The sequence below is a fragment of the Gavia stellata genome, chromosome 8 (assembly GCF_030936135.1).
Source record: "Gavia stellata isolate bGavSte3 chromosome 8, bGavSte3.hap2, whole genome shotgun sequence".
Classification (NCBI taxonomy): Eukaryota; Metazoa; Chordata; class Aves; order Gaviiformes; family Gaviidae; genus Gavia; species Gavia stellata.
Window position 1 is genome coordinate 37,532,971 of NC_082601.1, and position 13,045 is coordinate 37,546,015.

At 40.8% G+C, this 13,045-nt stretch overlaps 1 protein-coding gene across 1 annotated transcript in view; it reads right to left on the bottom strand.

The window, feature by feature from the left end:
- Positions 1–774: 774 nt before the first annotated feature.
- The window catches only part of ZNF804A (zinc finger protein 804A), a 154,807-nt gene continuing 142,536 nt past the window's right edge, over positions 775–13,045 (bottom strand). The window contains exons 3-4 of the mRNA XM_059820706.1: positions 6,451–6,581; positions 775–4,069 (exon numbers count right to left, since the gene is read on the bottom strand). Of these exons, the coding sequence (XP_059676689.1) occupies positions 775–4,069; positions 6,451–6,581 (3,426 nt within the window). The remainder of the gene's footprint in view (positions 4,070–6,450; positions 6,582–13,045) is intronic.

Here is a 13,045-nt window from a genome sequence, read left to right on the forward strand (position 1 = left end):
TATTTTTGTAACATTGTCTTTTTGTGGTTTAGTATAAAAGGGATTAGCTCCAACAGTCAGCAGTTTGTGCACATACTACAAGTAGGCAAAATTTGTCACGGTGACATCAAACCGCTAACACAAACAGATGTACTACCTTTTCTCCCTTGCTCGGTAAGACAGCTGCCCTCAAGGTATTAGCCTCTCAGCCTCCCTGATAAATCACTGACGTATAGGAAACCTGATTATCCCAACATAGCAGGGGTAGAGGATGCTATTCAGCTGCAGAAGAACATGGAAGAACAACATCCATGAGGCTTATAATGAAAGATTTTTGATATACTTCAGTAGTTAACAAAAATTTATTGCAAGAGATAGTTTGTCACTAGATTTACAGTTTCAGAGAACATAGTACAAAACATAGTGCATCAGCTTTGTCTAAACATTAAATAGGTGCAAATACACAAAGATAAAAAACAAAAAGTGAATACTTTACAACAGAAGTTATAGAACTATAAATATATTTTATATACATTATACATATTCTAAGACATGATTTTCACTTATCTATATATAGAGTTCATATTAGTATCAGAGTATTCAGTGCTTTAGTTATAGTATAGGTCTGAACTTTACATGAATGTTTGCATCATTATACTTACAGTAAATGCTTCCCAAGGAACGAGGAATTGTAACCAGTTTATTTCACAGAACCGTTTCGCAAAGCCGAGGGGACTGTAGAAACAGCAGGACCGTTTAGCTGAAGGCTCCTTCCTCCATCCCCGAGAACCTGTCCTAAAAGAGGGGCTGCAGGGGAATGACAGCCGGGTGTGGGGACAGCAGGGATGGAAAGACGGTGTGCGGCAGCGGGGGAAACGCCAGCTGGGTCGGATGCAGGACCGAGGGCGGCAGCAGCGGCAAATGTGGTGGGGCGACGAAGGCTGCATGGCCCCCCGGGCAAAGCCTCGGTCCTACCGGTAGATGAGGTAAAGGTGCTCTGGAAAGAGCCGGGACCTGGGAGAGGAACTGCTGGTGGGGCTGGAGAACTTTCAACGTACTAGCGGCGGCGGCAGCGTGCTGCTGTAGGACGGTGTGATGGATAGTGGTAACGGAGGTAGAACACAGTGGTGGCTGCAAGGGTAAGGGCTGCAGCGGGGAATTCGGGGGCTGGATCACCGGGGAAGGGAAGGTGAACTTCACTTTGTTGGCCAGCATGTTTTGTGGCATGATCTGCTGATACGCCTCAGATGGGAGGTCTTTGAATTTTTCGTGGTTATCTGGAGGGAATATCAATGTCTGATCTGGCAGGGTGAAGGGGGCTATTAACTGGTCGGTAGTTAAAAAGGTATGACTGTTTATATGTGCTTCTTTGAATGGCAAGGGTGGTGGGCTACTAAATATGCCAGGATTACACTGTACCCATTCGCTGGCCACCTCACTGATTTTCTCATGTGGTAGAGACTCAGCCAATTCATAATGGCAAAGATAGGATTTAGGAGGAGCTTGTTCCAAATGTCTGTTGGAAAGGGGAAATTTGTAATGAGCTTGATTTTCACAACTGTTGACATTTTCTTTTTTCTTTTCACCTTGCAGAACATCATGCATGCTGGCAGCTGCTGGAGCACTGTGCTCAGGAACAGAGGCAGCAGAACCTGTGATGATGTCAGAAAACTTACTCGGAGCACTCTCCATCGCTGCGCACGCCGTCAGTTTGTCATTTTCCAGCACATGTAAACTATCAGTTTCTAGAGATGACTTGCTTTCCTCCAGCTGCATTGTTTCATCCGTATCTTTTGCATGATCAGCTTTGGGATCCACGTTAGTTTTGTCTAGACTGTCTTGAGTCAAGAAGTCCCCCAAAATATTTAACATAGGATTTGCAGAATTTTCTTTGGAAGGTCTGCAGGTCTCACTTCTTCCATTCCTGTCAAGGAATATGTGATGGATTCTAGTTTTCCTCCTCCTGCGTTTCCCTTTTGCCTTATGATGTGTACCTAAAGTACGTGCTTGCCTAAGATATTCTTCTGCTGATAATGTCTGTCCGTATGAGCTTTCATCCGATGAAGAGGAATAGGTATGCTGCCTCCGCTTGCGGTGGGATTTTTCAGGTTCCTCTCTCAGAACGTTGTAACCTCTCTTTATGGACTGGTTTTGACTCGGACTCTTCTCCTCACTGCAGTGTCCTAAACATTTATGCTCTGGACTACAGCTTGACCTCCTGACTTTACAGCTACAACATGTTTTAGAGTACCTTAAGCTGTGCCTCCTGGAACTCAGAGCCAGCTGCTTTGCCTGTCTCCGAGAGCTTGCTTTGCTCTTTCTGTGCGGTTGTTTACAACCATGGTGTTGGCTGCTATTTTTTGCACTCCAAGCGTCACACCAGCCTTTGTCCCCGTGTACATGATCTGACGCAGACATGACTCTCTTATGACCATTTTCAATACCAAGTTTTTGACGTGACTGCTGTATCTCACCGGTAGCTAGCCAGATATTCCCCACATCATGTCTGCACTTCTCTGGATTATTTTGGAGGTGATGATATTTATTTTCATCTCTGTAACTAATTTCTTTTTCAGTCACTGAGGACATCTCCATTTCTGCCGATGTTGTGTCCCCACAATGATGATGATGACAATGACATAATTTTCTTCTCCTTTTCCGTTTTCTACTTTTGTGAAGCCATTTTTCATGGCTTTCTTTGATCCAGACTTTGTTATATTTCTCATCTATCACAGTGTTTTGTCGCAAGTGATTTTTAGAAACGTGATACTTGTCTATTTTTCTAATCCTGAATGACTCATCCAAGGACACTTTATTTTGATTTTTTGCAAGATCACAATTTCTGATGACAGAAACATCACTTATAAGGGGTATTGTATAGTTGCACACATTTTTATTCATTTCTGTTTCATAATCACAACACTCTGAAGTAGGTTTATTTGTAAAATCTGAGACTAAGCTATGGTTGGATTCAGTTTTATGGTCCAAATGAGGTATGGCTGGCTGATGCTTGGGCTTTTCTTGGCTGTCACTTGCTCTTGATGACTTGAAATCAAAATATAAAGGATTACAGCTATAAGAAATCGATGGGTCTGTACTGGTGTAAATTAACATTTCTGATGGCCACTGAAGAATATTTGATCCATGTTTGCTAAGAACAGGAACAAAGGGTTCAGAAGGTCTCTTCCACATGTCTGGTTTTCTTTGTGGGGCTCCACTACTACCTTCTTCAGATGGTGATGGAACTAACGGATCTGCCCCCAGCTTTTTTATTTCAGTTTCAGTTGTGGATGAATCACTGTTCCTGTCTTTATCATTTTCCTCCACAACATCCTGCAGAGATAAACAATCCTCTACAACTGCCTGCGCAAGAGCCCTGTTTGCCCGCAGCTCATAACCACTGCAGTCCAGGGGCAGGACCTGAGCACTGTCCACAACTGCGGGCAGCATTTGGTCCGATAAGTCTGCTGCGCTCACATCAATACCATAGCCATCCATGTCCGAGGACACCAGTTGCTTTGAATAGGACACAGCAGGAGTTAATACGGGACTTTCTAGCACCCTTTCTTCACTGGCCAGCTCTTTTGACTCCTGAGCTTCAGGAGCTTCTGCTGTGTCCATGCATTTTTCCACCAGTGGGTGAAAACAGTTATGTTTCTCCTCAGGGCACAGGACTATTTCTGCTGCTGAAGGAGACTGAGGGTTACATGCTCCTGGAACAAACCTACTTCTTCTGCTAAATCCATGCTCCACAGATGTTTCGTCATTATATTCATAGAAAACAGCAGCTGAAGACTCCAGTTTGACTGCTGCTTTCTTAGGAAAAGCAAAAGAGAACCCAACTCTATGTCCTTGAGCTCCTTGAACCTGACCTCCACATTTGTTAGCATCGGATTTATTACTACATGCATTTCCAGGAGTGGAAGAAATAACTGAAGCGATGTCTTTACAGTTCTGCGCATCATGCATTAACGTACAGCTGAAATCCTGTTTGTCGGCACAATCTATGGCAGCGCTTTGTGGGATATCATTGCAATGATCTCGCACAGTCACTGTAGTGGATTTGAACATAGGGCCGCTTCCAGGAGCACTAGGAGGGAAAACGAAACTTGGAGTCAGCACCTTTCAGAGAACTGCAGATAGAAATACGGTGTTACATTGGTATCGAAGAGCTTTTTTTCAAAGAAAGAGGAAGAATCTATGGAAACATAGATTTAGAATATGAAAAAATGTCACCTTTTATAATAAGATCAGTTGATGAGTATAAAAAAAATTATGAGTAAATATTGCACCCCCAGTTCCTTCATATGAAGTTATCAGCTGAAGGACTAATACTCCTACCAGGTAGTTCACTTTTCCTAGACATACTGGCTGGCCTAATAAAAGACTGTATATTTCCCTAGAAATTTTGCTTCTCCTCCCAGTAAACCATCGTGGTTACAACACTATTACTACAAATAGCAGAGGTTTTACATTCCTTTGTGCTACAAAATATATTAAAAGACAGAGTGCCTCATAGACCACTTCCCTCTTAGTCATCATCCTAGTGACTGCTGCTCTGCCCACGGGCAATCACCCAGCAGCTCCCATCCTATTTGTGTTCACAGACCAAACTGTCGCAATCTCAGCAATTTCTTTCATGGAAAATAATATTGGGGAGAGTATTTCAGCTGACAGTAGTGCAGTAAGTGATTCATCCCTCTTGAGAAAAAATTTATCACTGTCTACTTCTGTTTTTCATTTCATGTCCTCTTCCCATCTGTTCTATTTGACTTAATAGGAAGCAAAGAGAAGAGCAAAAAGTGTTCAAGCTGCCAATTTTCCAGGATCCACAAGAACTGCTCAGCACTAGGAGTAAAGGACCTCTGTTAAAACGATTTTTTTGTTTGTTTTAACCAAATTATTCTATGTTATAGTGCAGAGCAATACTAGATGATGGGTCATCGGGAAAACTTGCAAGTGTTCTTTAGGACCCCAAGAAGTGCTGAGATAACGAATGGCGAACTTAATCTATTGGGTCTAGAAATGAATGTAGAGGTTTTATGAGAAAGGAATTCCTCGTGAGAATTCCTGCCGTGTCCAGTTCTTCAAAAATTTAAAATACATATTAAAAACCCCACACAAATCCTTTCTTTAACAGAATAAAATGGTGACTTCTACAAAACCAACCTAGAAAATACCAGTTTAAAAATCCTGTGTCTGTCTATATCACACCTCTAAGGATGCAAAGTGGTAGTAAACAGCAATTCTTAAATAGAGAAATAAAGCTCAGAGATAAAGTCTCCTTCAGGGACTGGAAGAAGGATATTTAAAAATAAAAAACACCAAACAAAAAACCCCAAAACAAAAACAACAAAACCCCACAAGATCTATGCTTCACTATCATAGAAAAAGGGAAACAGTAAGTTTCTCTTTCTCCTGAAATATGCTAAATTCAGATTTTGGAGTACATTTAGGAGGAATAATATCTAATATCCTCAAGTCTTAAATTTGAAGAGTTAAAACACTGATGGAGGAGAAGGAGTCTCTACATGACTTATCATACAAAGATAAAAAAAATTAAAATTAGGTGTCATGTTGCTCATGTCAAACAGACCTCACAACATTCACGTCCCATCCACCTGCTTAGACAGACTTTGTTTCAGCATGCTGCCCGCCATCCAAACTATGGAGAAAGAGACTATTACTGAACAAGAAGCTACAACTTGGTTGGACTTCTCTGTTAGTTCATCTGGTGAGATGAAGGCTAGATAAAAAGAAAACATTTTCATTTCAGCATCTACTTTTTTGCTTTTTTCCCCTGAGATTCCACTGTGAAAAGTTGGTACATATATTTTCAGCAGCTTCTCAGTGTCATAACTATGTCATATTTAAGTGAGAATACAGTTGCAACTAGCAAGCTCAATATTAATTTCAACAGTATGCCTAGATGCAGTACTAAAACGTATGACTAGCAAGGAGTCACTTTTGCAGAAGGAGGTAAACACCCTGTTGAGCTGGGGAAAAGAAGCACTTACCTTTTAATACAAAAAAATCCAGTTATTGAAATGTAAAACTAGATTTCTGGATGCTTTCCCAGGCGAGCAGTTTGAAAACTAAATCGCAGAGATCTGTTACATCCTAGGAAGACAGACTGTATTCCTCACCTCATCAATGAAGTAGTGTCAGCCTGCAAATGCATGACCTAGTTCACTCAGCTTTCTACCAATATGCCTGGTTTTATGAAATATATATGAAACGCATCTTTTTTTAAACGAAAAATACATGTCATTTTAGCAACGTTAAACATTCATTTCTGCACATAGTGTGAATCAAATTACTGTACACATCCTGCTTCAAAAATGCCATAAAAAGGTGTGGGGGGGGGGCTCCAGCCAAGGGACTCCAATAGCCCCGCATCCCACAGCACCAGCTCACAGTGAGGGGATTATTTTAAAGTATTTTTTTATGTTTCAGCAGCTCTACACTTACCACGTTGTCTCTTTCCTTAGCTCAGCTAGCTTGTGCAAACGTTGAAGGGCTTTTTCCTGTTTCCTCTCATCTTTTCGTGACTTAGATGCTACGTTTCGAGCAAACTCCCTCTGTTTCAGTTCCTTCAGTCTCTGCAAGAAATAGTCATATAATGCATACAAAAAACCCAGGGATGATAAATATTTATAATGACAGTTACTTTCTGGTAAGCATTCATGGCTCGAATTATTTTTGAACCTACCAAAGTGACCCAATTCAATAAATGTATACATTTCGAGTGAATAATCAAAACACATAGAGATGCTAGAGATGGGTTAACTAGGTTAGAAATAACAGAAAATTTTACTGTAGCTTTTGTAATCTAAGTAGACCAGCCTCAGTAGGATGAGACAATGTTCATCCAGAATTTTGCTCATGACTCTCTTCCCAAAAACCTTCCCCACGGCCTGATTGCTGTTTGAGACAGTAATAAAAAATAATGAGACCACCCCAGGTATTTTTCCAGAAAGCTGCTCTGTAGCCTGTCGACCCTGCAGCCGGTATTAAATCTCGGGTTTTTCTGCCCGAGATGCTGGGCATAGCATTTGTCACCACTGAACCACAGGAGGTCCCTGTCAGACATTTTCTCCAGCCTGCCAAGGTCCCTCTGGACCTGCCCTGCCACGTTATCGGCGTGGTATCATCTGCAAAGCTCCTGAGAGCACACTGTCCTGCCATCCAGGCCATTACTAAAGACATTAAAGGGTCCTGTCCCAGCAGGGATCCCCAAGGGATGTAATTTGAAATGGGAATGTAATTTGAAATGGGAAGATCTTCCCTTTGAAAGAGCTTGTTTCCTGTTCTCGCTGGTGTCTGACGCAGCAGTTAAGCAGACACTGAGGCATGATCCAGTATCTCACATTCAATTTCATCTCCAGCCTGTTTCTTTAGGGGGGAAATTAAAATGCACAGCTCTGATTCTGTGGGGGGGTTTTGTTTTCTTTACACCACAGATGGACAATACGCAGAGAATTTCCTAATCCTGCATGTCAGCAAAAAGAATTCCTGTAATTCCCAAACCCCATCTGTGTATCACTCAGTTGCTCAGTGTGTCCCCAATATGGTTCACAGTCTAGATGACATCATTTTATGAGATCGTAATCTCATGATTCTGGGAAGAACAGAGTAACTTGCTACCGTTTTAGTGTCCAAGGGCTAACAGCCGGCCATGAACTTCAAATTGTTTGAAGGATGTTGAGAACTTTTCTTATCACTGGTGGCATGTGTTGGATATGCATGTAATGGAGTTTGAAGAACTCTATAAGCACTGTTCTCCTGCTCCTTCTCAATTTTGTGTTTTGCCCCTTTTGTGATTTGTTTTTTCCTATTCACAGAAAAATATCCCTCAAATAACAGCATTAATTTACACACCGAATTTGTCTTTGCCATTTTGCGTGATGTTAATGCTACCTTAGCAGTTCATTTAATGCCAAGAAACATACACATAGAAACATGCTGAGAAAGCAAACAAACGCTCACAGAAAAATGAGTATTACTCTCTATTTTCAATTTTTGCATTATTTTTCGAACAACTGGATATTCATTTGAAGACATCCTTGATAGATACAGAGAAATAATTTGACAGGCAATCACTTCTAACATTTATATTTTCTAGATAGAGTTATCAAAATTTCTCTTATTGTGCTAATGCAGCATAAGGTTATAAATTCACTCAAAACTGGATGTATGGTAACTTTTTTCCAAGAAAAAAGGTTTGAAATGTGAAGCATCTTTGTAGAACATTTCTTACCCCATGCATTCTTGTCTTCCTAAAGATAGTATGATACTGACCCTCCTTCCCACCAGCCACTTGTGAAACCTAAAGTATTTCATTTCATAGGTGACTTCTGAGTACTCAGAATACCAGAGAAGGGATGAAGTTTGCTCCTTCCCCTTCCCACCTCCAGCCCTTGGCATATAAAGACAGGATTTCATTCCATTTTGTAAAGCTCAATAATTCTGCAGGTTTTTTTCCCCTCCAATACGTAAGGAAAGAAGCATGCAACAAAGCAAGAGTGCTTTTTCACAAGGTTGAAAAGAAGAAGCTGAGGTGTACACAAATCCATAATCACCCTCCAGCAGCAGCCCTTTACTGTAATTACTGGGATGATCATAACTAGTGATTTGATTCTGACCCCTTTTCTCTTACTGCTGGAAGGTAGCAGGACTCAATGCCATCGGGAGTGCTGAAGTTAACATGTTTCAGGGTGCGAGTAGGGTCTCGCTCCCAGTGAATAGGAACAATGCTGTTAAAGGAAGTTTTAGGTGATCTTGGAGGCACAGAAGATGCATTTCATGCCTATCATTGCCAAGCAAACATCATTCTACCCATCTGAGCCTTTCATCAGCCCGATCAGTCATTATCTGTTTAGCACCTACTAGATCTGGTACAGAAGAACCGTTCACAATTTTCAAGTAATTAAATTGTTCCCATTGATCGCTACAAGTAGGTGTCAACGTGTAAGACAGAGGAGTCTGGCAGAAGTTTTGTGCGCACAGCCTTCGTGTCGGACTGTCTGCTCCTTTCTTCTGGAGAACCACTCGTTCCAGAGCTCCCCTTCTGCCAGACCTCCTGTCAAATACACCACTCCCTTCCTGTACAGAAAACTGGTCTTAGCAGAATATGAACTAGTTACACAACATGGGTTTTTTTTTTTTCTTACAACTGGTATCTCAGTCGTTTTCATGGAGAGCTTTAACAATCTTTAACGAATTTAAGGATTATACCTCGGTAACACCTGAGGACTTTATTCCGCAAATACATATGTATAAGTGGAACTCTTCTTAGTTGTAAACCACTAAACATGCACCTGGTGCAAGCTGGTTTGAGGCCTGATTTCCAAAAAATACTATTTCCTATACATAAAAGGCAATCTAAGCAAGAAAATGTGTGTCCCCATTTTTTGATATTGTAGTTATTTCTCATTTGTCTTTATTTAGGCATCTGATAAACTATCATCACCTGCATTCCCTTACTGCACTTAGTCATGCTAGTGATTGCTAGCACTGCATTTATGCTGCCCTTTATTTGTATGCTGTTGGGTTTGCTTGTATTATGCAAATGAAAGAGAAATATTGCCCAATTATACGTAAAATGCCATTAGTCCATGCCTTCAGAGTATCACGAGGCCCCCCCAAAAGTTGTTCAAAGTAAATGGTAGCAATAGAAAACCAAGTGTGTCTTATTCCTAAAAAGCATCTTTTTCTCAAAGTTTTTATGCCTTTCCATGTGGCAGAACTATTCACTAATGCTAACTTCAATAGTTAGTTTAATGCCTGTTATGTTTGTTTCCATGGATCAGTAAGCAAATAATTAGCAGGCAGTCATACAGTATTTATATATGATTCCCTCCTGTATTTTGCTCTGCTTATGAACTAGCTCAAAATGTGTAGGTCCTAGCAAGCAGAGTTCAACAAACAGCTCTCAATGAATAATTAAATGACATTTCTCCAAGAGAACTAAATGCCTTCATCATTATCCTGATACACTGTATTGCCACTTTGAACGTGCAGAGCACAGACCACCATCGGTTTGCAAATGAATCCCCCCAGCCCGGAGCGATGGGAAGCCTCATCCCGATTCTCCAGCCTTGCAATGGGATCCTGCAACCGGGCTGCTTTCACTCAGGCAGAAGCTGGATTATTTTAACAAATCTCACAGTAACACTGGGCGTGAAACAGAAATATTCCACCTACTTCTAAGAAACTCAGCCAGGAATCTTACTGCATACCCATTATTACATCACGCTGAGCTGAGGTATGCAAGTCCAGACGAAAAGGAAGACTTTACCAGCTCCTACGTACCTATGCATGGATGAAACTATACATGAGAGGTCCAAACTATACACTTGAGGTCCAAACTCAGGTTTGGCTACATTTCACTCAGAAGCACACAACTCAGGTGTCCCCAGGCGTGCCTAAGAGGACTTCCAACGGGACCCCATTTCTGGTTACTTCACCCTTGTCTTCATTTCCCCATTTACCACATTAGACAGTTAATTTCAGCATGCTGCTTTTCAAAAAGCTCATGCTGAGCTTCCTAATTCTCCCCTGCATTTTATAATATCAGTACCACAAGCCCAGATACTGCTGCCGGAGCCAGGTGCCTGAAGAACTCCATGGATCAAAGCCTCTCGAAAGCAAAGATACAACGTGGCATTAAGTGCACTTCTTACATCACTATTACAAGCCTTCTGCCACCTTGCAAAGTGGTTGTTGGTTTGGGTTTTTTTAAACTCAAGATTTAAGCACTTGTAACAACAGCACTTCAAACTCATAGGTCTTCAAAACATAGAGAAGACATTAATTAATAAATATGCCCAGGACAGCAAAAGCATGTAAAGGCTGACTAATGAAACACAATGTACCTGAATAGTATGATACCAGGTGATAAAATGAGGGGAAAAAACCCAAAACAGAAACCCAGCCTCAAATAATTCTATAGCTTGAAACATACAATTTAATGTTATCAGAACTGACTCTGAAGAAAAGCAGTGAAACTTTTAACAAAGTTTACGAAACCGAAGGGGGAATCATAACAAGCATCAGGATTGATACAGGCTCTCTCTGTGGTGTTAATACCTCACATGAAAACCAGCCACCCCCCCAGCACAAAGGCATCATCTAAGGACTGCTTATTCAGAGAGGCTCTCATAAACTACCTGTGCAAAGCTTATCTCCCTAGTCTAGGAACAACTATAATAGGGCCAAGAACCAATGGGAACAGTTTTTATAATAGCAGGAGTCAGAAAGATGCCTATCAGGGGATTTCAGGGCAGTACAGCTCAGATATTATTATGCTAATTTGCTTTTGACCTTAGATTAACAATTAAATTATGTGGACTTTTACAATGCTGAAAAAATGTAGACCATAAATTCATTTTCTGATCAATGGAAGTATAAAATTACAGAACTTAACAGCCATGACATCGAATTTTGCTGCTTTATTGTCTTTTTATTTTATCAGGAAAAATGATCCCATGAATCATGAATTTATGTGATTTTTAGCTTTTAAAAATAACTCATAAAAATAAAACTTGCTTCTCTTGCTCCCTAATTATAAAAAATTTGAAGCTGTAGCTCAAATAGCATGAGCAGGTTGCTACAGCCTTTTATACATTGAGCACTGAAATACCAAGTGTTTGTGTTACACCTTGAAATTTCTGTCGTAGCTCGTTTTCAAGTTAGTTGCTTCTGAAAGACCAGATATAGCAGAGTCCCAGCTAACGTGGGAACCTTTGAGAAAGCAGACCAGTGATCAGTGAAAGAGTCCAGTGCGTAATTCATTCCTACAGCTTTACATTACGTTAAGAGAACTGACATACTCTCATGTCTATACCACATAGCAGAAAACGCAGCTGCTGCTTAACTGGCACGAGGACTTTGCAGCTGTAAAGGGAGGCGAAGCTAAATGCAATAATTGATGAAGAGTTACACTGCTAAATCGCCCACGTCGGAAGAGGGAGGACACGCAGACTGCAATGCTGCAGCCACGGGCATCAGTGCCAGTTTTGGTGAACGACGTGCCGGGCCAGGAGAGCAAGGCACACGTCTGCTCCTACTCCACCCTCCCAGCCAGCCACAGCAGCGTTAGGCTGAGACATGAAGACACGGGATATTCAGTCCTACACGTGCGTCCTAAATCCAGCACGAGCTTCCCCAGCTCCTATGCTGTCTGTAACTCCATTTGCACCCTGAAAGGAGCTGGAAGTCCATTGTGGCTCCCTCCTGCCCTTCAAAAATTTGCTAATTACCTAAACATGGGGAACAAGGGTTGGTAGCTCAGCGCTGTCGTGGAGGTGGCACAAAAGTGGCATTTGGATTTATTTAAAACAAATTAAATATGTCTTCCCTCTAAATCTGTACTTGATATAAAACATATTGTTAATTGTTAATAAAGGGGGTTTTTGGCTTGTATTCAGTTTGTTTTTTAAAAAAATCTGATTACTGATTAATACAGGGATTAAATATGAGTATTTCTTAGCTGCTGGTGATTATTCTAGAAGCTGTGCATATTCCCCTTTCTCCAAATACTACATGACTGCTGTCAATATGCTCCCTGTTAATTGAGATGGTTTATTGCTTCTTTATGTGAATTATGGTATGACAAACAGAGCGACAACATACTCATTAGATAAACACTTGTCACACCAAACCAGATTAGAGTATCTTTTTGCAAGGAGGATTGAGCTTAATCAATTACAAATAATAACTGAATAGATCAAAGCTCCTGTAACACCTGTAAACACTCAAATGGGGAATGAAACATGCCATTTAAAGCAGAAAACATTGCTTACTAAGATGTAAAATACACATCTTTTCCTTCTGTCTTTGGTAGTTTGTGCAGGCATATATATATTTTGCTGTTCTGCAACTGGAGACCCCTTCACTTTACACAGCACGACAGGGCAGCATCTCTTCACTTGCACTCTGGTCTGCAATTCTATATACTTTTCATAACCAAATCTTTCATATTATTTAAAAAAAAATATTTCTCCCTTTGTAGAGATTATAGAAAAAATTAAAGCTCCAAGAAAAAAATTACGGTAATACAAGA